Source organism: Mustela lutreola, chromosome 9 (assembly GCF_030435805.1).
Source record: "Mustela lutreola isolate mMusLut2 chromosome 9, mMusLut2.pri, whole genome shotgun sequence".
NCBI classification, from domain to species: Eukaryota; Metazoa; Chordata; class Mammalia; order Carnivora; family Mustelidae; genus Mustela; species Mustela lutreola.
This window is the reverse complement of record NC_081298.1, coordinates 135,267,964-135,293,526: the sequence shown is the minus strand read 5'-3', so window position 1 is coordinate 135,293,526 and position 25,563 is coordinate 135,267,964. Positions and strand designations below refer to the sequence as shown.

Here is a 25,563-nt window from a genome sequence, read left to right as displayed (position 1 = left end):
GAGAGAAAGAGAGAGCACAAGCAGAGGAAGAGACAGATGAAGAGGGAGAAGCAGACTCCCCGCCGACTCAGGAGCCCATGTAAGTCTTGATCCCAGGACCCTGAGATCATGACCTGAGCCAAAGGCAGACACTTTAGCAACTGAGCCACCCAGGCGCCCCCTGAAATTACAAGGATCTTGGCAAGCCCAGTATATGCAGAGCTCCCACCAAATGTAATTAAGTTTTGGTATGAGAGTCCTTTTACAAATGATCAGCTTTCACTGATGGATTTAATGTTGTCATTGTACATTACTTACATCTAGATTGGCTTTTGTTTTTTAACACACATGTGCATTCTCCCTCTCATCCCTTTTATACACATATATGCAAGTGTAAATACAAGCAACCCTAGAGGACACACAATAGTAGGTGCCCAACTAAATATTTGATTCAAGCTGTATCTGCAAGTCTTTCATTTTTTTCTTCTCTAATGACAACAAAGAGAGTTTAGAATACCCTTTTCTGTTCAACCCCTTGACATAAACATGCCTGCTTTTAAAATTCTGTCCTAATAATGGTGGTGACTAGGAGCAGGTAATTAATTCTTTGATGACAGGTTCCTAAGGGTCTTCAAATTTATGGATCATCGAATACTTGTTAAATGTACAGAAAGGTTTTCAAACCTTCCATTTATTGTGTAAAACACAATACTAATGAGAAAGGACAACTCGCAAGGGCTTCTAAGAAAAAGGAAAATCAGTTATGGGTAAAAACCACAGGAACGGGCATCAGATACCCTGATTACTGGCTCTTCTCCCTGAGCTCAGGGTTTTCCATTACTAAAATTGAAGCCATTTTTTCTTTATAGAATCGTCATAGAGATGAAGTGAGGCTAGGTGGATTAGCACTCTGTAAGTTGTAGCCCTCTATGCAAATTATCCTCTTACCATTATCATCACTACTTCCAGCTCTTCCTCAAGGAACTTTACTGGTTGTGATTACTTCCGATATTTAAGTTTTAATAACAGTTCTTCCCCTGAGCTTACACTTTCTCTCAACATACTCCAAAGCAACCCCCTACTCATCCCAAAGCTTCATTTCATTCATTCACTCAGGCCCCAAGTGTATGGCATTCAAGTGTCTAAGCACTTTGACGTGAATGTCATTTGACCCTCGTACAACCCAGTGATGTGCATTCGAGACTATGGTTCCCGATTCAGAGACCCCAATCTGCCCTCCACACAGTCTCAGCTTTGGTCCGCTAGCGAAGAACCGAGGCAATCCTCTTGCCTCTCACCTACTGCCCTGTCCACAACATCAGGCCCTTTTCCCCCACGCTCCCAACGGGTCTCCATCAGTGTTCTCCATCCAAACTGACACCTGAAATCCCTGCTTTTGTGTGTGTAGGGGATAGTCAAAGCTCTGTCTCTTTTCCCAACAAAGCTCAATGCCATGATCCAAGGGTATGAAAGCTTTTGGCTTCTAGGAAGCTTTTGAAGGACTTTATAGGTAGCTTCAAAATCTGCCTTATTCAGTATTCAAAGTAATATTGCAAAACATCACAGGCTGCAAAAACTAACAACATAAAAAGGCATCAAAAACTTGCACAGAAAGTGTGGAGAATTAAATTATTCTAATTTTCCCCCCAAAATTTGGCAATGCAGTTCTTCAGGGGGTGAATAAAATATAATTTCTTCAAAGTATATGGTCAAGTCCCTGTAAAAAAAAAAATTATGCCTAAATATTCATGACTACAGAATGCCCCATGACTTAATCTACTGCTTACTAGTAGAGGTAATAAATCCATTCGGGTTTAATAGTCTCCATTTCTTGGTAATATTGGTTGGGAAGTTTTAAACAGGTGGTGTGTTTCCCCTCTAGGGCTGTTATTTGCTTGAGATAATTTTCTACTTAGTATTTTCAATTAGTGGCTTAAAAAAACCACATTTTAGAAATAGTCTACCATAAAGTTTTGAATTCCATCCCCTGCTGGGTTTACTTCTCTAGCATATAAAACTAAAGGACATGTTTCCATTTTTAACCGATTTTATCTTCTGAAACTTTTTAAAAAGAATGCTAGAAAAGATCACACTTCGAGATGCATTTACAATAATTATAAAGGTAAGGTATAATTGAAAACAATATCAGGGTAAGAATGTGCCTATTCACATTTGCGTATAAAACTGTGACATACATATGCATATTCATAAACTATTTCTGGAAGGAACCAAAAGGGAAACACTGACTTTTTGCTGTCTACCATTCTCATCATTTGGGTTTTATGGCCATGTGTGTATTATTTCTTAAATATAAAAACACACAGTCAATCACAGTCAATCAGGATAAATATGAGGAGAGAAGACTCTTTACAGCTGACCGTCGTCAATCATTGTCCTCTGTCACTAAAAAAAGTAGAGGCAAGATGGCCTCCTCCACAGATAAGCTAGGGAAGCTCCAGGCCCTGTGCTAGCTGGTCGGCTGGCCGGCTGGCTCCAGGCAGGGCTTCCCATCAGGATGTACAGGTCCTTTGTCAGAAATAACCCCACAGGGGCGCCTGGGTGGCTCAGTGGTTAGGCCGCTGCCTTCGGCTCAGGTCATGATCTCAGGGTCCTGGGATCGAGTCCCGCATCGGGCTCTCTGCTCAGCGGGGAGCCTGCTTCCTCCTCTCTCTCTCTCTGCCTGCCTCTCTGCCTGCTTGTGATTTCTCTCTGTCAAATAAATAAATAAATAAATAAATAAAAAAGAAATAACCCCACAGATTCTATCAGTACTTTCATTCAAACCTAGAAATCTACCTAAGTTATCCTCCCACAGCTCAGAACCACAGGGGGTGGAAGGAGAGAATGGGAGGGCTGAAAACAGAAACAAGGTGAAGTGACAACTGAGTGAAAGCTCGCTCTGCTGGGTGCTATTATGCGTAGGCAACAAATGGAAACCGCTTTTATTTCAATTTCTACAGTGATTCATCGTGAGTTTGTTATATTCAATTCCAAACTCAGCAGTGCTGTTTTATGCAAAGGAAGATGCTGACAGGACTGGAATCGTGAGCCGTTAGGTGGTCCGTGGACAGCTCCGGTACTTCCGACATCCGGTTCTGGTGGTCTGTCTGAGTCCTGCCAACCTATGCAAGCCGGAGCTCCCAAAACCCAGGTCTGAAGGCTGCCCCGACCCGTGGCAGCTAATGGTTCCTGAAGCTACGCACATGCCAGTCAGCAGCCACTGAGGAACCACAGCGGGTGAGGTCCTGGGGATTCAGAGAGAGAGAGATGGGTCCCTACCCCCAAATAAGATCGCCACATGGAGAGGGGACAGCCGTGCATCGCTGACCACACCACAAAGAACCATTCACAGGGCGTCCGCACAAGAGCAGCCCAGGTCTGCTCAGGAGCAGAGAAGGTTCCACACAGGAGGCTCTCTGGAGCTCAGACTTAGATGCTGAGAGTGGGAAGAAGACGGAGGCACTTAAGTGGGGAAATCACATCTGCACAGGCGCAGCGGTGAGAGAAGGGATGTGAACTCCAGAGAGAAATTCTGAGGAGCTAAAACACAAACTTCGAAAGAGCTGGTGTCGGGCTCATGGCTGCTGGGGTGAGGAAGAGCCGGCCCGATCACCGAGGGGTTCCCCTAGCACGCGAGGGAGAGCGACTTTACCGGCAGCCGCAGTGGAACGTCCGGCTGGACAGGACTCTCGGGGCCTCCGAGCCAGAGACGCTCGGGTCCCAGTCAAAGCAGGCGGAGCTGGGAAGCAGAAGCGCCAAGTGACAGCTTCCCTTCCTACCACAGCAACCTGGGGCGAGCCACTGGATTTCTCGGAGTCTTACCTTCCGCCAAATGGGGATGCTCAAAAGGTCAAGGGGCAGAACAAATGCAAGGGCCATTGTAAGAGAAATGATGGCTTTTCGGGGTTAGTCTGCTCTTCCTCCTGCCCACAGACAATTCCCACATGCACGCCCCTAAGTTCACCCTTGTTGTTATCCGACCCCTCCCCTCTTTTCCACACTTCTTAGCCAAACAGAGGGAACCTTACTGGTCACAGTGAAGTTGGCTCACAGATGGCATTTCTGTCCTTTTCATCTGGAGTTAAGTAACTCTTCAACGTTTTCAGTTTCACAATTTTTTAAATTTAAAATTTCAATACCATCTCCAATACATTGTGAGAAAATCCCACATACACACAGGGCACAGGGACGCTTCGACACGGTCGTTCCTGCTGTTCTCTCTGTGTGGAGCGTGCTCGCCTCCTGTCTCCGTGCTGCTGAGCTCATCTCTTCGTCTTTCCTCAAAAGTCACTGTCTCGATTTGAGATCTTCCCCGAATCTGTTTAAATTGTACTCTACACACACATACTTCTCATTCTTCTTTGCTTTTTGTTTTCATAGCTCTTATCACCATCTAACAGAGTATATTTATTTCCTTATTTTGCTTATGACGCCCTTTCCTCGATGGAACATAAGTCCAGGAAGGGCAAGGGTTTTTACGTACTTTGTTCACTCGTGTTTCCCCAGGATCTAGAACATGGCCTGGCATAAAGCAATCACTTGATAAATACTTGAATACACACACACACACACACACACACACACAATTCAATCATTTCACATGTGCTACAGATTTGCTCATTAGTTCTCAATAATCTACCCAGTGAACACTTATTTACTCCCTTTTATTATCCAGGTCCTGCTCTAGGCATTGGTAAAACCAACAAATACAACACAGACGCTGGCCTCAAACAGTTCATCATCCAGGGAGATGAGAAGTACTTAAATTCCAAACAAGAGAGTGCTTCAGAGCTATGACTGAGGTAAGTATAGGGCAGGACAATGCCCACGGAAGAGCACCAGACAGGCCTGGGGGCACGGCAGCATGGCGGCAGGCAGCGGGAAGCCTGCCCAGTGAGGTAGCACCTGAAGCAAGGAGCTAAGCAAAGAAATGTTGCAGGCGAATATTACAAGCAAAGAGTATGAGTTTGAAGACAAGGAAAGAGAATACACAGGACCCCTAAGAGATTCAAGTGTCCTGGTGTAGCAGGAACAAAGGAAGATGAAGTTGGAGAAACAGGAGGGGTCAGACCGTGGGGGGGACGCGCAGATCTTGCCAGGACAATGGAAATCACGGAGGGATTTGAGGCAGAAGACAGGATGACCACGTCTCCACCTCAGAAAAGCCATTCTGACAGATGTTTGGGAAAAGATACAAACTAACAAAAATGAAGACAGAGTGAGGTTTACCAGGCTGTTACAGTGGTTAGGGTGAAGGAAACATGGAGACTGAATTAACTTGAAAATACGGGGTAGAGAGGAAAAAACAACTGGAGAGGTGTTCACACATCTATTAACTCCCTATGAACACATCTACCTGGAAGAACTTCAGAAAGACTTTGTATCTTGATGTTAAAAAAAAAAATCACGGAAACTTTCTAACTCTTCAGATCTCCTTTGGGACTACCAACCAACACAATGCTTTCCAGAGAGTTGCCAAGAAGTCCCTGGAGAGTGAGCTGGTTCCTGAGCCGGTGCTGCCTTAACCCCTACTGGAGGGCACACCTGTTTCTGTCTGGAGCAGCCGAGAAGTTAGAAATCATGTTGGGAGGCATCACTGCTGTGCCACATGGACTTCACTGGCTTGTGTTCTAGGATCTAATGCTGCTTCCTGAAGCAATGACCCCGAACAGCAGGTGCCTTCTGCTATTGAGCCCAAAAGGAGAAGGGGAGCAGATGTTAGGAACCATGCCATGGGCCGGGGTGGGGGAAAGGGAGGTATGAGCAGTCTAACAGCCAAGAATCAGAAGCGCAGGCCTGGGGCAAGAGAGGAGAGCTCCAAGGAACCTCTTCCAAGGAAAAGATAGTTTGATAGGAAAATGGTGACAGGAACAAGGCCAAGAGTTGAAGGGAAGTAGCGGGGTGACACAAGCTGGAAGGAAGAAACAGAAATTGGAGTTAAGGGTAAAAGGGGCAGGAATAAGTCTTACTATTCTTACCACGATGCCAAGCTTTGGGTCCTTCACATGAGGCACTCAATATATAAAATACAAGACCTGGAAATAAAATGCTCCCACTTCTACTAAGTGAAAGAGCTGCTGGGAACACAGAAGAAACCAAGATGAAAGCACCTTTACTTCTAGCCCTTCGCTTTCAATGTCCTACTTTGTCTCTTCCTATGCTGCAGGTGTGGACATTGTCAATGGGGTTCCTTATGGAGTGACTGCAGCATCTGAAGAAGGAAATGGATTTTCAGATATAAAAGTTGGGGTGGAATTTAATGGTCTTCTCCTAAGTGACCTCTCTCAGAAACAGTACATCATTTGGGACTTTTAACTTTTGGTACAAAATAATTTACTATAGGGGAAAACAGGAAAAATACATGCTGTACTCGAATTTTCCTTCAAGAGGACTACCTTAATTAGGTTGTCAAGAAACTGAAGTGGGGCCACAAAGTGGCTCTGCAGCAAGTCCTTTGGCCCTTCGAGGATGGACGCGTGGTCCGGGCCGTGTGGGTCTGCAGTGCTCTTTCGGGGAGATCCTCACCCCCATGTACGCAACTGTCTTCTACGCATTTACAGTAAGTGCTGGGCTTAGGAACCCACAACCATCTTTTCATGTTAACGCTCAGAGCTCAGGGCACACACGAGGTACCCAGCTGACTGGCCTTTCGACCCTCTGTACTCACGGAAAGTGGAGCACAGCGCTGGGCACACAGTGCGATCGTAACACAGACCACGTACATGGGAACCAAAGAGGGGGCTCCCATTGCCACGGTACCCGCTCGGAAATCTCAGTCGAGTACATTCTGAAGACGTGACTGACTTGTATTTATAACAAGGCACAATGCTTTTGGTCAAAGTAAAGCTTCACTGTGTTTCAACACACTTGGGAACTTTAGAGAAAATGGTTACTTGAGTCCATGCTCAGCACTAATGAAAGATAGGGTACTTAAAAGCAGACTCCAGCAAACACGCCGTGAACATTCTTTGCCAGCCGTCTAATTGAATGTAAGAAAGCCATTAAGTACGCTGTTCTAGAAGGAAACTTGCCACATTTCCACCTATATAATCACTTCTTTCCCTCAATTTATAGCACAGTAGGTCAATTTCTTATTTCACATAAAAACATACCTGAGATATAAAAACAGAACAAAGGAAAATTACTAGGGCATGGAAGAAAATAACTGTACAAAGCGGCAGTAGCTATCAAAAACAAAACAGAACAAATCCAGAATCTCCAAAATAATGAGTACCTTTTATTAACTGGAAAAAGAAGAAAACATTCCTTTCTTGGCCAAATGTCATCGTGATCAAACTATGCCAGAGGACAGTCCATGTCTAATAATGTCTCCCACGTCTAAGCCTGTGGGAGATTATCCTGTGTGTCGTAAATGGTTCTCCCAAGCCTCCCCACTGCCCTTACTCTCTTTAAAGAAAAAGTGATGAAGGAAAGCCACAGGTTTTTGCCACAAATGGAATGTTTTCATGTGCTTAGCTATGCTTTGGGTGGCTGAGACCGCTAGAACTTTCATTCACATTTGGATTGTGAAATTCCTTCTTTACAGTGTGCTATGAAGTCAGGGGAGAAAGAATCCTGCCTCAGTGCATTTGAAACCTTTTATTGGTACACATACTGGATCTGAAAGTCTGATCTATTTGCTGATCTACTCTTAAAGGTGGCAATTCTTTTAAATACTCCAGTACAAAAAAACAGACAATTTCCCAAGGCTAATATTTAAAACTGGTATATACAGGTAAACCTCGTGGCATCTGTCACACCTCTGTATCCACAGAAGGTGGCACATGTAACCCAAGGCCACGCTTAGACTCTCTGGCTCAGAAATCAACAATAAAGTTGTATCAAAATTGTCTGGAGGGGCGCCTGGGTGGCTCAGTGGATTAAGCCGCTGCCTTCGGCTCGGGTCATGATCTCAGGGTCCTGGGATCGAGTCCCGCATCGGGCTCTCTGCTCAGCAGGGAGCCCGCTTCCCTCTCTCTTTCTCTCTGCCTGCCTCTCCATCTACTTGTGATTTCTGTCAAATAAATAAATAAAATCTTTAAAAAAAAAAAAAATTGTCTGGAGCGTGGCAGCAAGTGGGCATAACATGTTTCAAGATTTCATCTGTCCAGCTACTACTCCCCTATTTCTGGCTTTAAAATAGATCAAAGTACAGCGCTGCTCAAAGAACTACAGTGTCTACTGTCCTCAGTTGGAGCCATGTTCCTTTTGGGGAGTGGGTTAAAAAGCCAATTCTTCATTTCTCCTCTCCTACTACTTTCACCTACCCTAAGCACTTTGCAAAATAACATAAACGACAGCAAAGTCGCAAGGAGAATCGGCATTCACAATACACACTGGAAACTACCTCTTCGTGATGCCTGGAAAAACAACTCTGTCCAACAGAGCAAAGGCAAGGGCAAACCCATCAGGGAGAATGTTCTGGATACAAAGCAGAATGTTCTGGATACAAATGATTTTAGAGAAGCTTTAATTCTGCTTGTTAATCGAGTGGAAACCACAAGGACTCACCCTGTAGAGAGGATGGCACCTGTCCTTGAAACACGGAGCCAGGCGGGCATAGATCTGGAGGCTACAGTAATAGGCCGCCAACTGCAGAGACAGAGCAGAGTGGGCCTGCTTTTCAAAGCACTTGTTAGCATCTAACACCTAGAAAAGAACATGACAGAACAAACTCCGCTGAAAGGAAGTTAAGGAAATCATCATAAACTATTACATTTCTAGTCATCACTGGAGAATTTCAACTCAAAGTTTCCACCGCATCATCTCAAGCTCAACTTTAAGAGGACCATGTTCAATGTAGAAGATACTATAAAGGCAGATCCTATGAGGGTAAAAGAAGATTTGAAATTAAGACTTCAGCTAAAATGGTAGCATTTGCTCTCAGAATACCGATACCATAGTCCCTCCAACACACAAGAACAATGAAAAGGAACCGAATCCTGTAATGACCAATTTACTGGTAAAAATCCCCAGTCTCAGTTTTTTGTTTACTCCTGAAGTCCTCTCTTGGTAAGGGGAAACTTACCTGTGGCAAAGCAAGAAGATAAGCAAGACCTAAGGTCATGTCATTTGGTAAAGCATCACTTGCCAGCTGCAAGAGAACTGAAGGCAAGAAGAAAAAAAAGCATCATTTTACTTGAGGATCTACATGACCTTCGTAGTTACTTAATAAGTGCCATGTTTTTAGTCCTGTATGATTTCAACAGATAATTAGCTTCAGAGGACTCTTTAAGACCTTTTACAAATGTCTATTAACACTACCCAAATACAGATCACAGGAAATTATATTGTTAAATAGTAACCTTGCCTTACTCAAACTATGCTATCTGTTATGTTTTTAAATAAGAGAAAATTCCGTTAATGCAGGTACAAAGTCTAAGTGCAAACAGATCAGTGACAATGGTTTCTTACAGCTAATCTTTCGGTTTTAAAAACCCAGGCCATGCTATAAAATTATGTATCTCAAGGACAGCTTAATACAGAAAATAAGCATACTAGCATAAAAGATCAAAGCAACAAAACAGCTGTGAGTGCAAATTTCAGATCAGACTTTTGATTACTACAATGAAGATGGTTTTGTTCCTTCCAAGAACATCCCTCTTCATCCCACTCCACAAAAAACCCTAGCCTTGATTATATAATATGTTCAAATAGGTCCCAATGAGTAACAACTTTCCCACATTTTTTACATAAGCAATGACCTATCAATGTCATGGCTCTAATTCTGGCAAGCACACTGCCAACAAAATCTGTGTTTATATACAGTTTGCATTAAAAAGGAAATATTTCATTCATTTAGGGTCTTAGTGACAAATACCAGGTAGTCGTATGTAATCACAATGTAAATCCTTTATTTTTAAAGAACACAGACTCTCATGATCTGCACTAATGAAGGAGAACAGTATGTGAATAATCCAAAGTAAATGTTATTCGACTTTGGAAATACACCATATAATTTTTTTTCCAGAAGATTTACCTTCCTAATTGTGTCTTACTTGAACTGAAATTTAAGTCATTTATATAATCTGGGCTTAGCTGGCAGTCTAGGCAATGAGATGGTGGTGGGCTAAGGAACCACCAGCAAGTGTCCAAATTTGACTTAGAACTCAAAATCTCCTGTGGATGACTCTGGGGGAACAAACTGAGCTTTCTCCACTGTGCTTTACAGAGAGAATGTTGCCTCTTTAGATACTGATATCATCCTCTGATTTCTCCAACCTTATGAACCAAGTTGGATCACCGGTCAGCCTCAGGACTTCGAAGGAATCATACAATATCAGAAGGTTTCCTAATCAAAAACTACTCATTTCAAGGCCCATCTGCAAATTCATTCCTTCATTCCGTATCAGTGAGAACCTTCTCCGAACCAGACATTTCACTAATAAGAATCAGATTCCGCCCTTTGGGATAAACACACTGGAACAAAAGAAAGTCTCCAAATAAGTAAAAACTACAATGCAAAGGGCCTAAACCAAATTTTGTACAAATAGTTATGAGAGCAAAGAAGTGAGTGTGTTCTAGAACACTACCAAAACTAAAGGATGAAGGGGTTAGCTATATATTCTGGACACCAGAAGATAAAGTAAGAAGAAAACTTGTAAGTTTAATTTACAGAACACTCTGAAAGGTATGAGAAAGATTTACTTAGTGTGCAGGAACTGCATACTGGGGGCGCCTGGGTGGTTCAGTTGGTTAAGCGTCTGCCTTACTCAGGTCATGATCTCCGGGTCCTGGGATCAAGCCCCGAATCGGGCTCCCTGCTCCGCGGGGAGTCTGCTTCTCCCTCAGTCCCCTGCTTGTGCATGCTTTCTCTCTCTCTCTTTCTCTCTAACCGTCTCTCTCTCAAATAAATAAATAAAATCTTTAAAAAAAAAAAAAAGAAATCGCATACTATACACACACACACACACACACACACACACTCCCATGGCTGTCACTTGACTTCTATCTACCATTTGATACCTGTCTCACAGTCCTTCAGGACCCATATGGAGGGGAGGAAATATTCCAATAGTATCACATACTAATAATTCTTTCCTGTCTATTTCCTTTCTTATGTAGTTTCTTACAAAGTGACCTACAACTGCAATCTCACCTAGTTTTTTTTCCCACCCCCATTTTGTTTTCAGATACTTCCCTTCTTTATGCAAAAAGGAAGCCAATTTTCAAATAAGTGTATGTGAACCCACTCATCAATATTAGCTCTTTCTCCTCAAGGTTCAGAAGCCTTATATTTCAGGTGTGTGGCTTTGCCCTAGTTACCGAAGGTCCACACCTCTTATTAGAGTTGTGCTTGGGGCCATTCTGAGGCCCACTGGGAACATCAGTCCCATTACTGATTCTCTTCCAGTCAGATCTAGTTTTTTTAAATCATGTAATTGACTTAATCTTTCACAAACATGCATTTGTCTGTATCCGAAAACCGAAGTACCTTCAACGGATGAAAATACTCCAGAAGCCATTCCAGTGAATATGCTACAGACTCTGAAGGAAATTCCAAAACAAAAAAACCGAACAACAGACTAAACAAGGAAAAAGAACAGTGATGACATCACTAAAATAAATGCATAGTCCCCAGGAAATATCTGGGGAGGATCTTCATCTGAAATACCTAAGTTTCAGTACGTTTATTTTTTAAATAGTTATATTATTTCTTAGAAACAACTGACAAGATGATCTCTAGCATTTATTGAACATACATAATTGCATACAAAGCTTAATGCAGCAGGAAAGAGAAAATAGCTAATTTTCATGATCTCAAAGTATGACAAAAATCACCTTCAAATGGAAATCGAAAGAATCATCATTGTTACTTTTACCAAGCAACAAATGTTTACTCTGAGTGAATAATATCCACATAGATTTTATTTCATACTTAAAGTGTGTTTATTTATTTATGTAATTATAATGCTTTGACATTTTGGGGGGTCTTGATAAACCTGCAAGGACTGCCCTTCGCAAACAAGTTGTCTGGGAGCACACCTTTGATATGCAAAGCAACCAATTCAGAGCCAATACTCTGAACCACCTTTTCTCACTGGCTTTTATATTCTTTCACACTCTTCTAACCTTATCAGCCCAGGGGTAGGTACTGGACAAATTGAGACAGCTCTCTAGCCTGGAGTCTTAACAAAATTATCCACACCATCTATTTTAGGCTTTCTCAAGCTTACCTATGGAAAACACAATAAAGGTTTTTGCCCCTGCTTTCCCCTCAACCCTCTGCCTGTGACTCTGGGCTGACCCAAGTGCTTCCCCCTGGGGCCCTGGGGCCTGCCCTGCCTTCTATTTCTAGGGTATGTGAATATAAACTTCTTCCTTCATGACAAACATTTCCACTTCTGGATGTCTTGCCATACCTAAATAAACCCAAAATTCCAGGTACATTTTTTTTTTTTTTAAGATTTTATTTATTTATTTGACAGGCAAAGATCACAAGTAGTCAGAGAGGCAGGCAGAGAGAGGAGGAAGCAGGCTCCCTACTGAGCAGGGCTCAATCCCAGGACCCTGAGATCATGACCTGAGCCAAAGGCAGAGGCTTAACCCACTGAGCCACCCAGGCGCCCCCAGGTACATTTTAGAACTAAAACAAGATCTATAAATTAATGAGCCAGAATGATATGGCGAGAAGAAAACCATCCTCAGAAAGTTTGGGGATCAAAACAGACACCCACCATTTCCTGCATGATTTTGTGTCCCAGAATTCAGAATGTTTAGGACTTTCGGCAAGTTATACTTAAGTATACCACATATTATATGATATCTTCAGCTGGTCTGGGAGCACCTAATGATCAAAGACATTAATATTTCTGCTGTAAAACATTCGAATGCTCACAAAACGAGATAAAGCAAAGACTTAAATAACCTCATGTCAGCTTAGTTCAGGTTTTGATGCCAAGCAAGTTACGAAAAGTCCTTTTGGTTTTCAAAGCATTCTGGATTTTAGATCAGAACCTTAATTTTCCTCACATGTAAATTAGGATTAAATGAAGCAAGTGCAGCTCATCTCTTTAGCATATAGAAAGCACCTAGAAAGCTCCTTCCGCCACCCCTATGAACTACAGATTTGCGGAAACAAGTAATTTTCCTCATTTCTTCATTTAGGACACTTTTTGATTTCCCCCCAAAATGACAGATAATCAGTTCTTCCATTAGTAACTGCCATGGTGGTAACAGGGGGGATTACTTTCATTTTATATAAATCATAGCTATTAGTGAACTAGCTGCTGCATTTAGGTGTGTAGACTAATTGCACCAGGAAGACACCAGCAGACTCAAACAGTCACTCCCGATCAGCTGCCGCACCTCTGGGACCACCCTTGTCCTTAATCAGCTTCTTCCCATGGAGCACTCAACAGTTATTTCCACTAGTTATTCCTCACAACCTCTCTGTGGAGGAAGATAGCTGTTTTCCTCAATCAACAAAGGGGATTTAGAATGAGAGAAAGTCCTCTCAACACGTAAGTAAATCACACTATTCTCGGGGGGGAAAAATGTTCCCTCGAGAGCTCTCCATTCTAACAAACTCAAAAGTTCTCTCCTTTCTACTTTCACTCAGGGCTCACCAAAGTATGAGGCACTGCCACATGGTCCTTCCTTGGCTTCAGGGTCAGGGTTCCCCAGCAGCAATCCTCAAATGACGCTCTTCTGTGTGTGTGTCACCAGACCCGCCCCTCCTCAACCGCTGAATGTGGGAGTTCGGTCAGATTAATTTCACGACTCTCTGCCAATCCTACTCCACAAGATCTTCCCAGAAGAACTCAGCCAATACCTCAGTATATTTCCCCAACCTTTATCTCCAGAGTCCTGACCCACGGGCCACTTCATAAGACCTACATTACCAAGTGCTTGTTAAGACTCAAACATTCCCCCACATTACTAATTCTTTACCCAGTACCACTCATATTTCTGACAATGGTGCACTGTTCTCCCCACTGGTAAAACATAAAATCACAGAATCATCTTGGACTTCACTCTCTTCTCTGCTCCCAACCATCAGCCGTCCAAGCAAGCTGATGCATTTCTAAAAAACTCTTTCCCACACTTTATATTTTCAGAGCCACATACTCTAGTTTAAAATCTGGACTCTTTAACAACCTTCCACTCTTATTTGATGCTTTCAGTCTTCCTCCTCCCAATCCATTCTAAAACAGCACTTTCATACTACTTTTCTATTCATTTTAATCAAGCACTAGTGTAATGTCTCAACAACTTAAAACACACACACACACACACTCCCCTCTTCATGGTTTCCCTTTTCATAAAGAATAAAAATTAAATTGTTTGGTATTTAAGGTCTCTGTAAATATGAACCAACATTAATTTATGGTTTTAACTGACATTATCCATATTCTATACACCAGCCAAATGAGTCTGACACTCAAATGACTTAAGTAGAAACTCTGCACTGGGCTCCTGCCATTGCTTTAAGCAACAACAATAATTATTATAAAGCAAAAATACCTATCATTTTAAAAATATCTGCTCTGACAAGACAGATAGGAGAAACATGTTTTGCAAGAATTAGCTCTAAGGGTCACAAAAACCTATGACCCTGCGATTGCACTACTGGGTATTTACCCCAAAGATACAGATGTAGTGAAAAGAAGGGCCATCTGTACCCCAATGTTCATAGCAGCAATGGCCACGGTCGCCAAACTGTGGAAAGAACCAAGATGCCCTTCAACGGACAAATGGATAAGGAAGGTGTGGTCCATATACACTATGGAGTATGATGCCTCCATCAGAAAGGATGAATACCCAACTTTTGTAGCAACATGGATGGGACTGGAAGAGATTATGCTGAGTGAAATAAGTCAAGCAGAGAGAGTCCATTATCATATGGTTTCACTTATTTGTGGAGCAAAGAAATAACACGGAGGACATGGGGAGATGGAGAGGAGAAGGGAGTTGAGGGAAATTGGAGGGGGAGATGAACCATGAGAGACTATGGACTCTGAAAAACAATCTGAAGGTTTTGAAGGGGCGGGGGGTGGGAAGGTGGGTAAGCCTGGTGATGGGTATTATGGAGGTTACATATTGCATGGAGCACTGGGTGTGGTACATTAACAATGAATTCTGGTACACTGAAAAGAAATTTAAAAAATTAAAAATTAAATTTAAAAAAAACACAAAGGAGATAGTATTACCTCATTGCTTTTACACAGGCTCGGAAGGCTAACACAAATCACCAAAATCAAGAGAGATGATTCATCTGTCCAGATGGTGTTATGAACTATATGTCTGTGCTCCCCCAAAATTTATTTGTTGAAGCCCTGATTCTCAGCATGGTGGATGTGGAGACAGGGCTCTGGCAGGTAATCAGAGTTACAAGAGATCATGTCCCTGGGCACCAAAACCTTCTAGGCAGCACAGAGACTTAAGGATTCTTACAAAGTAGAAGTCAAACCCCACACACAGGAAGTTTCTCAGTCTTTGAATCTGCAAGCCACTGAGGCAACATCTGACAAACTATCAGGGAGAACGTGAAGTAGACTGATCTCACGGGGTCTCACTGGCATTCACCAGATGTCACACTTGCCACAGATGGGAGTTACAGTGATTTTAAATTAACATTAAGGTATATGGGGGAAAAAAAAAAAGCCTACCCTACATTCACTTATCAGGGTGTATGAATTTAATTTGCAAAGCTAGTTCTAAAATCTTGAAAATAATACATTTTCTATACAAGGTATACAGTGAAAATCAGATGAAATCTATGCCCAAGCCTCCAAGCACTAATTCTATGCAAACTCACCAACTCTAGAAAGCATTCTATGTTAAATTTAATTCCAGCACTAAATTAACGTAGGAAAGCTGCCCATATTATTGATTTGGAAATCATTAGCCATTAAATCATTCATTTAGCTAAATAAATAATGATCAATTTTCTTCAGTCAGTCTCCATAAAAACCTTTTCATCAACTTTATTAAAAAATTCTGAAAAGTCACATTATGTTGGAAGTTTAATTTGTTTCATGACCTACTTGTGAACCAAAGTCAGAAGTCATATTTTTACAATTTTTAATTTGGGCCGTTTAACCTGTATCACTCTTTAATTCTGCTGAGTTCCTGACAAATACTGATATTATAAAGTAGCCAAAGATATCTATTTCAGATATATTAGTGTTAACAAGAGATACCTAATATGACAGTATTTATGAACATGCATCATAAATTTTAACCCCAAATGTAAATTAAAGGAAAATTATTAAAATCACTTCCACTTTTTGAACAAAAATTCCATTTTTAATATACACAAGGGTTGTGAAAGCTTTTCCCAATCAATTCAAAAAAATCGGAAAAAAATTTGTGTTGCTTTAATGGAGTTGGATTCTTTCCCTTGGTGGAGTATTAAAATCTGAGGGTCAGTAAAGACAATGTGAAGAAACACCAGGACTGAAAGGAAACACCTGCAGTCCCATAAAACCTCACAGACACACTAAGAAAAGCACACACGCCCCCGGGCCTCGCATTCAGCTTCACCTGGCGCGCAGCCTCCCAGGGACTTCGGGCCCAGTGACTGTGATGCGCGCGCCATGCCCACTCTCCGTCAGCGTGCAGGGACACTGCACCCACCCCACAGAAAACCGAGCAGCCCTAGAAACGTGTTAGAAATAGACAGAACACTCGGGGTCTGCCCTCAGGTGGGAGAGCCCAGACCCAGACATCAAAGGCTTTCTCCAGACTGTCAGGGGAGAGGCTCAGAAAGCAAGTGTGTCAGTTTGAAGAAGAGACATGATGAGGGGTTCGGGAGGTGGGGAGATGCTGGAAATGTTAAGTGAAAGTTCCAAAGGGTCTGGACAACCAAACTGCTTTAGGAATTCTGAAACTCATGTCATACATGGGCCGCACTTCAGAGATTCTGAAATACAGGATCTATACTGGATCCTGGGCCCTTAGTACTTCTTAAAAATTCCCTAAGGGGTTCTAGTGCGAAACAAGGATGGAGAATGATAGCCGCCGGCCTTGGAAACCAGAGGAACTGATAACTGGATCGGCTACCACGAGCGAGGACTCCGAGAACGTTAACACAGTTCGAGGACCCATCTATGAAACGGTGCCCACAAGGGCCCATCTGGCAAGCAACAGTCCAGGCACAGAACCTACAAGCTACTGTGCCCATTTTACAGATAATGAGGTAAAGAAAAACTCAATAATACTCTTCTGCTTGAAACCCCTACAGCTTTCCGTGGAAGGTTCATTTAAAATGTTTAACTTAGCACATGAGGCCTTACCCCGCTTCCCAGCCTCGTGTTGCCTTGTTTCTTCCCTGGTTGCCCACATATATTCTCCTTTCCAGGTATCAGAATAACCTTCGAATCCTGGGAAAACCGTGATGTTTGCCATCTTGGCTTCTGTGAATTTTATTTCCTCTTCCAAAATACGCCCCTTGTCCCTCTCCCAACCCCCCTTCTCAATTCCCAGCCACCCCACTCTTTTGATCTGCAATGCCCTGTTCATCCTTCAACACCCAGGTCGAATATCACCAGCTCCTGGAAGCCTCTTCAGACCTCCTTTCCACTCCGCTGTCACACTGTCTGTAATCGCAGTGCCTCTTGTGGGACTGTTACAGCCCTTATCGTACACAAATTAGTCTGTCTCCTCACCTCAACAGTAAGCCCTCTCAAGACAGGACCGTGTCTTCCTTAACTTCACATTCCAAGTACGGGGACACTGAAGGACCATTCCTTCCGTGAATAATGAACACATGGTGAGAAAAGGAACTGGACGGGGATCCCCTGATTCCTCATCACATATGCTTCCCCTACCGCAAGAGCTCCTGGAAAACACCTATTGGCTTCATGTTTCGTGATCACTGGGACGCCTCATCACCGAGCTACCAACTGTAGAGAGATGGCCAAGTACCTAAAGACCCTGTGAGAAGGGAGGCCTAACAACCCAGAAATCTGTGCCTCACAAGGGTTTTTCACTTTCTCTAGGCGAACAGCTCTGGAAAATAGCAGAAGCCTTCACAAGCAATTTGAGAGGGTCTGCAGCGAGAAGGCTTCCTTCTCTTGGACCTTTATAATCTGATGCCTTTATCTTGCCTTTTTGCAAAGCAGGCCTTCTATGTGAGAGGTGCTCACATTCACACATTTGTCTGCTGCAGGCTAACTAACAGAAAAACCGAGTGTTGGGGTGCCTGGGTGGCTCAGTGGGCTAAGCCTCTGCCTTCGGCTCTGGTCATGATCTCAGGGTCCTGGGATCAAGCCCCACATCGGGCTCTCTGCTCAGCGGGGAGCCTGCTTCCTCCTCTCTCTCTCTGCCTGCCTCTCTGCCTATTTGTGATCTCTCTCTCTGTCAAATAAATAAATAAAATCTAAAAACAAAAAACAAAAACTGTGTGAATCAGTATTTCCGAACTTCCTGGTTATGATTTCAGTCATTATGATGCCAATCAGTGGGTGATACACTTCCACACCCAATGCACTATTTTCTTAAGGTCTTAGCATCTATGCGTCCAAACCCTCTCAAGAATCAAAGTTTGACCCATAAGCAAATAATTAAAGATCACTTAGCCAGAAGCACGTTTGAGGAACACATGTGTGAAACAGAGGACACCTCCTATTTCTCTGCTACCTGCAGAACTTCACTGTATGGAAACGTCACATGTGGTCCACCGAAAGGGGAATAAACCATAATTCCACTGTGAGTTATTTTTACTCTTCGTGACAATTTTATCTCCTCAGCACAAACTCCGCTTTGCAAAAATGCTAATTGTCAACAGGTTGGCAAGTTTGGAATGGAATATACATACCAATAGAACTACACCAAACTAAATAACACCACGGGCATGTTTTTGTTTGTCCCTGTTACTCCCTTTTTTGATTCAGGGTCTAGCACAGCACCTTGCAGAGACGGCTAAAACGTGGGCAGGACTCCCCACCGCAGTGATCAAAGCTGAATCTGGATGTTCAACCAACCACTGGCTTTGTAACTCAAACAGCAACAGCAAAAACCACAATGGTTTCACGTCTCTGAGACATGGTTCTTTGTCTCGAAAATAGGACTAAAGGCTAAGTATCTGGTGGTTTGTTATTAAGTAAGATACTGTACTAATAGCATTTGATATAGAGCTTCTCTTACTGTAGACAAAGTAAATGTTGGCTACAAATGTCTATGGAATTGAAAAAATGCTTAAAAGATAATTAAAGAAAGAAAAGCAAGAAGTAATAAAGAATGATTAAAAGGGTAAATAGCAGTGCAACTCTACTCCTCACATATATTCAGCATTATTCGTAAGGTGTGCCGTGAATATAACAATAGCTTTTTGGATAAGAAAAACAAAATGTCCTCAACTGTGAGATACTCTGATTCAGAAATAAAGGTAAAAAGCAAGCACCTCAGAACTGAAGGGACATGGTATACTCAGTAAAAACCTCTAGTATTCAAAAGGCCTCCATAGGGGACAGAACAACAGTTTTTGCTTCCCCTCTTCCCAATTACATATAAATACTGATTGAAAGACGGATTATCCAAAAATGAGTGACAGGTTTTCTGCGAAAACGGCAGTTCTATTCCCCATACACATTTTCCCCACATTTTATTCCACGCAGCAATGTGCTCAGTTAAGACCACATCACCCAAGTTTACTGGGAGCGAGAGACAGCCAGAAATACCTAAGGGGAAGGTGTGGATAGGACTATCAAGGAGACTGCTTTGCCCTCCTTCTTCTTTTCTCCTTACTGATGCCTGGGATATACAGAGATAGCTGGAGCTCCAGCAGCCTTTTTATCATGAGGTATTCACTAAAGATGGCAGAGCAGAGAGAGTGGGAACTGAAAAAAAAAAGTCAAGGAAACTATCCTGGAACCTGAAGAAGAAGGAGGGAGACTAAAGAGAAATAAAGATACAAAGGGAAAGGTTATCTTTGGTGAACTTACATACATTTAATTCTTTCCAAAATATTCTACACAGAAAGATATGCAGGCATGTGGAAAATTCTTAAGATGAAATATATACCTACATCCTGTGAAGCAAATACTTAAGGGTTCTTAATTAACGTGCAAAATCAGAAATACCTGTAAGAATCACTTCAATTATATCATACTTATCCTTTTAACTCAATATTAGTAAGTATCCAGAAAACAGAAGGTTCTCAAATAAATGTTTTAAATAAATGCATGTTGGTGTCAAGTTAAACTATTCAGAACTAGAAAAATTTATTATTATTTTTCCCCACTCCCATTCACTCATTTTTCATATATGGTTTCCCTAATAGGAGTTACACTTTGTCAGGGAACTAGAACCTTCTTCCATACCTTCTGTTGTTGGAAATACCTCTTCCCCTTCAGTTTTAGCCTCAGCCAGTTTTCCAGTTCTTAGTAATACCTCTGCAAAGCTTTCCCCTGGAACAGGCCGGTGGGGGTCATAGGTCACTGTAGACTAGACAGAAGCAGTTATATCTTTTAGTAGGTGACGCTACTCTATTCTTAGAACAGAGTCATAGGATTTTATATCTTTTGATGATTCAAATGATAACATCTCACTAAAACATATCATTTTATGTAAAGCTTGAAACAGATTTTAATCTCATAATATATTATAACATATACAAGTCACATAAAACCAGGTCGCCTAGAGGGCTCAGTCAGTTGAGCATCCGACTCCTGATTTCAGCTCAGGTCATGATCCCCAGGTTCTGAGATCAAGCCCAGTATCCAGCTCTGTACACAGCAGGGAGTCTGCTTGAGATTCTCTCTCTCCCTCTCCCCCTCCCCCAACTTGCTCCCTCTCTCTAAAATAAATAAATAAATCTTTTAAAAATATACACATTTTTCAAAAAAGTCACATAAAACCAATGAGCAACATGAGTAAGAACGAAGTTAAAGAAGTACATTCTCAGGAACATTTTAATTTTTGTTTATACTAAAATGCCCAAAACAGCATGAGAGTTGGCTCTGTGTTCTTGGGCGCACTGTCCTTACCTCTGTGACAAAGGGATCGGAGAGGACGGATTCATAAAAAGGATGACAGCCTTGTTTTTCTAGACCTTCATTGGCTATGGTTCCCATCTGATAAGCCCCACCGAATTCCTGCCCCTAAACAGAACAAAGACAAGAACAGTGGTAGAAGTTAAGAGCGCTGGGGGCAGATGGGAGAGGCGAAGGCAGGGTTATGTGGGGAGACGGATGCACGTGCGCGGTGGGATCCACGGAGAGCGTGTCTGCGGGACACGGACGCCCAGTGAGCGGTAAGGCCGGCACCCACGGTCTAAAAGCAGCACTTCAACCTCAGCCTGCAGTGCCTTCAGATTTCCCTGGTCACTCTGACATCGTGCATCAAAAACAAAGAAGCAATCAGCGCTAAGCACACGGCAAGTTTTCTAATCTACAGTCAGAGTAACCTGCCCCAAACATCGTTCCGTGCATATCGCTCCCGCGCTCCGCACGCCGTTCGCAGCTCTGAGCGAGACTAGCAGGCCACAGTAGCAAGTCTGAACTATGCAGAATAACACTTAAAGTTCTTCAACGTCAATCAACATTAAGGGCCAGTTCTTCAATCACGATCTACTTCACGTGTCCTACCAGCTTCTAAGCCCTTCATCCACTCCAAGAGGCTAACCAAGCTGACTGCCTCGGCAGGTGCCGCCCCGCTTCCAGGCCCAGCTGGGCCCTCACCCGCCGAAACCCCACGCTGGAGGCGAGATGCAAGTGCGCCCCTTGCCTCATCCCCGGCCGCCCCACAACTGCCTCCAAGACCTGTCAGCGGCCGTGTCCTCGCTGGCACGCGCTTCCGGATCCCTAGTAGGTAACCGTCTTCAGGTTGACCTTCCTCAGATATGAAGCTCCTCACTGCAAGAGCCAAGTCAAACACAGTCACCCTTTCCTCTGAATTAGGGTTAGGGTTAGGGATTAGGGCTGGGGCACGGGGAGGGTTAGGCTTAGGGTTAGGGGTCCTCACTGGATGCCAACCACAGCCTCGGGAAACCGCGACGGCAATGCCGGAAATGATGACAAGAACAACAACTGACACTTTACAAAAACGATCTGGTATCAGGCACGGGGTTACGCACTTCATCTGAGGGACATACACTCAAAAAGTCCAAGACACGAGTCATTTAAAAGTAACCGCAGTAACCACACAACGAGAAGAGACGTGTGGACCTGCCCCCAAGTCAAGCGTACGCCACCTCAGTCTGTGGGATCGACATCTTGGCTGTGTCACTCTTGTTTTCCCTCTTCCCTGCATATCCCACATCCAGACCATCCGCAGGTCCGCAAGATATATCTCCCACTTCCTTCACAGCTGCCCTGGTCCACCACCACCCGCCCCCCGCCCGAACACTAGACCAGGGACCTCTTCGGCCCTGCTCTGACTCACACCACCAGCTCTCCACACAGCACTTCGATGATCTTAGGGAAAGGAAAGCCGGATCACACAACCGCATCACCTACAGTCTCCAGCAGCTTCCCATCTACTCAAAACAAAATCTGTGGTCCTCACTGATGAGGATGTTGGCCTCTTCACCACCTCCTTGATCTCGTCTCCTATCATTCTCCTGCTGTTCACTCTGTTCATACTACGCAAGCCTCCTTCCTGCTCTACAAAGATGTCAAGCACCTTCCTTCAAAAAGGGCTCTGTACTTGTTCTACTTGGCTTAGCCAGGTTTCCACTCAGAGTGACTCCTGAGATACCGACCTTCCGATCTAAATCAGACCGTCACTCGCCCAATCAACTCCCCTTAACCTGAAGTTACCCTCACAGCCCTCACTACCACCTACCGTTACAGTATTACACAAATATTTTATTGGTGGGCTTCTTCGTCTCCCCCACTGAAATACAGGCTCCGCACGAGAAGGGTTTTCCAACTCTACTCCCAATCACTGGCACACAGAAAACGCCTGAGGAATATTTGGAGTGTGATTGCAATGATGATACACCTAGGGAGTGTCTGGAGTGAATTTATAAACAAGCATGTTTCTTTTTCCTCTAAGCCTTCCAGTGAGACCAAGGACTGCAGTGTGAAGGGAGCAAGAGGTTCACTGGTCACGGAAAGTATACTCAATCGTTCTACTGCTCATCCTGACCTCTGCTTCCAGAATGGGTGAAAGAATTTGGTTACACTGTTCTCTTAACCCAAAGCACCTACTAAAAACTGAATGTTTGCATCATCTCCTAAAATTCACAGGTTGACATTCTAAGCCCCCAAAATATGATGGTATTAAGAGGTGGGGCCTTTGGGTGTATATACACAGTAGAATATTACTCTGCCCTAAAAAAAGAAGGAGATCCTGTCATCTGCAACGACATGGATGGATTACAGGGTGCTATACTAAATGAAGTAAGTCAATGACAGGCAAATATCATACAATTTCACTTATACGTAGAATCTAAATGAGCAAACAAACAAAAAAGCATAAGCAGATGCATAATTAAGAGAACTGATAACTGTCAGAGGGAAAGGGGTGGGGAATGAGCAAAATGAGTGAAGGGGAATGGAAGGCCCAGGCTTCCAGCTACGGAATGAGTAAGTCACGGGGAACACAGTCACAGGTACTGTAACATTGTTATGTCATGACAGATGGTACTTACACTGTAATGAGTACCACATAATGGATATAGTTGTCAAATCACTACATTGTGCACTTGAAACTAACACAACATTGCACGTTGACTACATTTCAATTAAAAGTAAATACTTTTTTAAAAAAATAAGAGTTGGGGTCTTTGGGAGGTGATGGGCTCACAAGGTTAAAGCCCTCAGGAATGGGACTAGTGCCCTTATATAAGAGACTGCCGAGAGCTCCCTCACCCCTCCACCATGTGAGAACACAACAAGCAGACCCCACCAGGCGCGAAATCTGCCAGAGCTTTCATCTTGGTCTTCCCAGCCTCTAGAACCGTGAGGAAAAATGCTTATTGTTTAAGCCCCACAGTAAGTGCTATTATCGTTCCAGCAGCCCCAATAACCTTAGTCCCCATGCCTGCTACCAGGGCTTTTCCTCCACTACTGGCCCATAAAATCAAGTAAGGACCAATGAAGTCATTTCCCTTTTCATCCCACTAAACTTTAATTCTGACATCAAACCCTACCCCACTTCAATCTCTATCAGTGTCTTTCGCAAGCACCCCACGGGAGTAGGTTCCATTCTATAAAATAAGTGACTCTTCCCCTGAGGGGAGGCCTCAATTTTTTAAGAGATTATTTAAGAACCTAGAGAAGAGAAACCTGTTTACAGCAGGAAAACAACTCAGAAGCAGTGCTAATGCATTGACAGAAGCCCTGGGGTGGATTTTAAAAAGACAGAGGCCTTGCTTACAGGAAGCGGTCGAAGGTAAGTCAAGGACTTCTTCCACCACTGCCGGTCACTGACCGCCTGCAGCACGGCCTTGGTGGTGGTCGTGGTGCTGGACAGGACCTTCATGGTGGCCGCTGTGCTCCAGTGGAAGAGGTCAGAGTTGCTGCCAGGAACACCGGCTTCGCCCTGGTTAAAACGGAAAATGGCAAAAGCAAAAAATGCACATTGTCAGAAGAACAGAGAGTGACAATGAGACTACTTGCACTTCTCAGACATGAAGAGAAATTTAAAAATCCATCTTTGCCAGCAACAAAAAAACATGAAACCAAGCATTACTGGCATATTGTACCTCCTTGGATCATTTACAAAAGAAATTGGGGAAAGGAAAAACCATCATTGTGTATTAGTCCAATAATCCCCTTCGGAAACATTTATGAAGCAAAGAGGCTCTTTTTCACCAGTCTAATATCCCACCAATGAGAAACTCAGGTTAATTTGAAAATATTTATTATTTAATTATGAAATAAATTATTCATTCAAACAGCACTACAGTGACCCCTCTACAAAGGTAGAGGATTTGGAGGACCCACCTACTAATGTTGAAATGTTTTGTTTTTCGGGCACCTGGGTGGCTCAGAGGGTTAAGCCTCTATCTTCAGCTCAAGTCGTGGTCTTAGGGTCCTGGGATCGAGCCCTGCATCGGGCTCTCTGCTCTGCAGGGAGCCTGCTTCCCCCTCTCTCTCTGCCTGCCTCTCTGCCTACTTGTGATCTCTCTCTCTGTCAAATAAATAAATAAAATCTTTAAAAAAAAGGAAATGTTTTGTTTTTCATCTAAATAAGTGGATGATTAATAGTGTTTAAAAGGTTTATAACATGAAACCTCCTGCCAATCTTGAAGCAATCAGCTAAAATTCTGACTCTCCATTTACTCAGTATCTGAGAGATTCCATGTGGAGAAAAATACTAATACATTAACATTATTTTAAATAGAAATGACAACAACCACATCTGCTTTTGATCAAAGAAAAACACTACCTGTTCTACAAAAATAAAGTTCTTGGTTTAGTGTTTATCTACTTCCACTTATTTTTTCTTAACTTTCCTGTTTAAATGAAAGCAAAGTTAAGGCCAAGTCCCTCCATTTCAAGAGCCTTCCTGATACTGACAGGAGGGCTCAGTTTGGCTACTTAGGTCCACATCATATCACTCATTCATGCATTATCAAAGTACTCAAAAATGGAAATCTTGTAATCACTCAGTAATTGCCAGGATATCACACATCACAAATACTCAGGATACAAATGCACTGTTGTAGACCCAACGGACAGCTGCCTT

The 25,563-nt window shown here is 43.1% G+C and overlaps 1 protein-coding gene across 1 annotated transcript in view; it reads right to left on the bottom strand.

The window, feature by feature from the left end:
* NBAS (NBAS subunit of NRZ tethering complex) overlaps positions 1-25,563 on the bottom strand; it is a 317,470-nt gene that overhangs the window by 103,293 nt on the left and 188,614 nt on the right. Inside the window, exons 36-40 of the mRNA XM_059132606.1 lie at positions 24,250-24,414; positions 20,913-21,026; positions 20,247-20,370; positions 9,008-9,084; positions 8,491-8,628 (exon numbers count right to left, since the gene is read on the bottom strand). Of these exons, the coding sequence (XP_058988589.1) occupies positions 8,491-8,628; positions 9,008-9,084; positions 20,247-20,370; positions 20,913-21,026; positions 24,250-24,414 (618 nt within the window). The remainder of the gene's footprint in view (positions 1-8,490; positions 8,629-9,007; positions 9,085-20,246; positions 20,371-20,912; positions 21,027-24,249; positions 24,415-25,563) is intronic.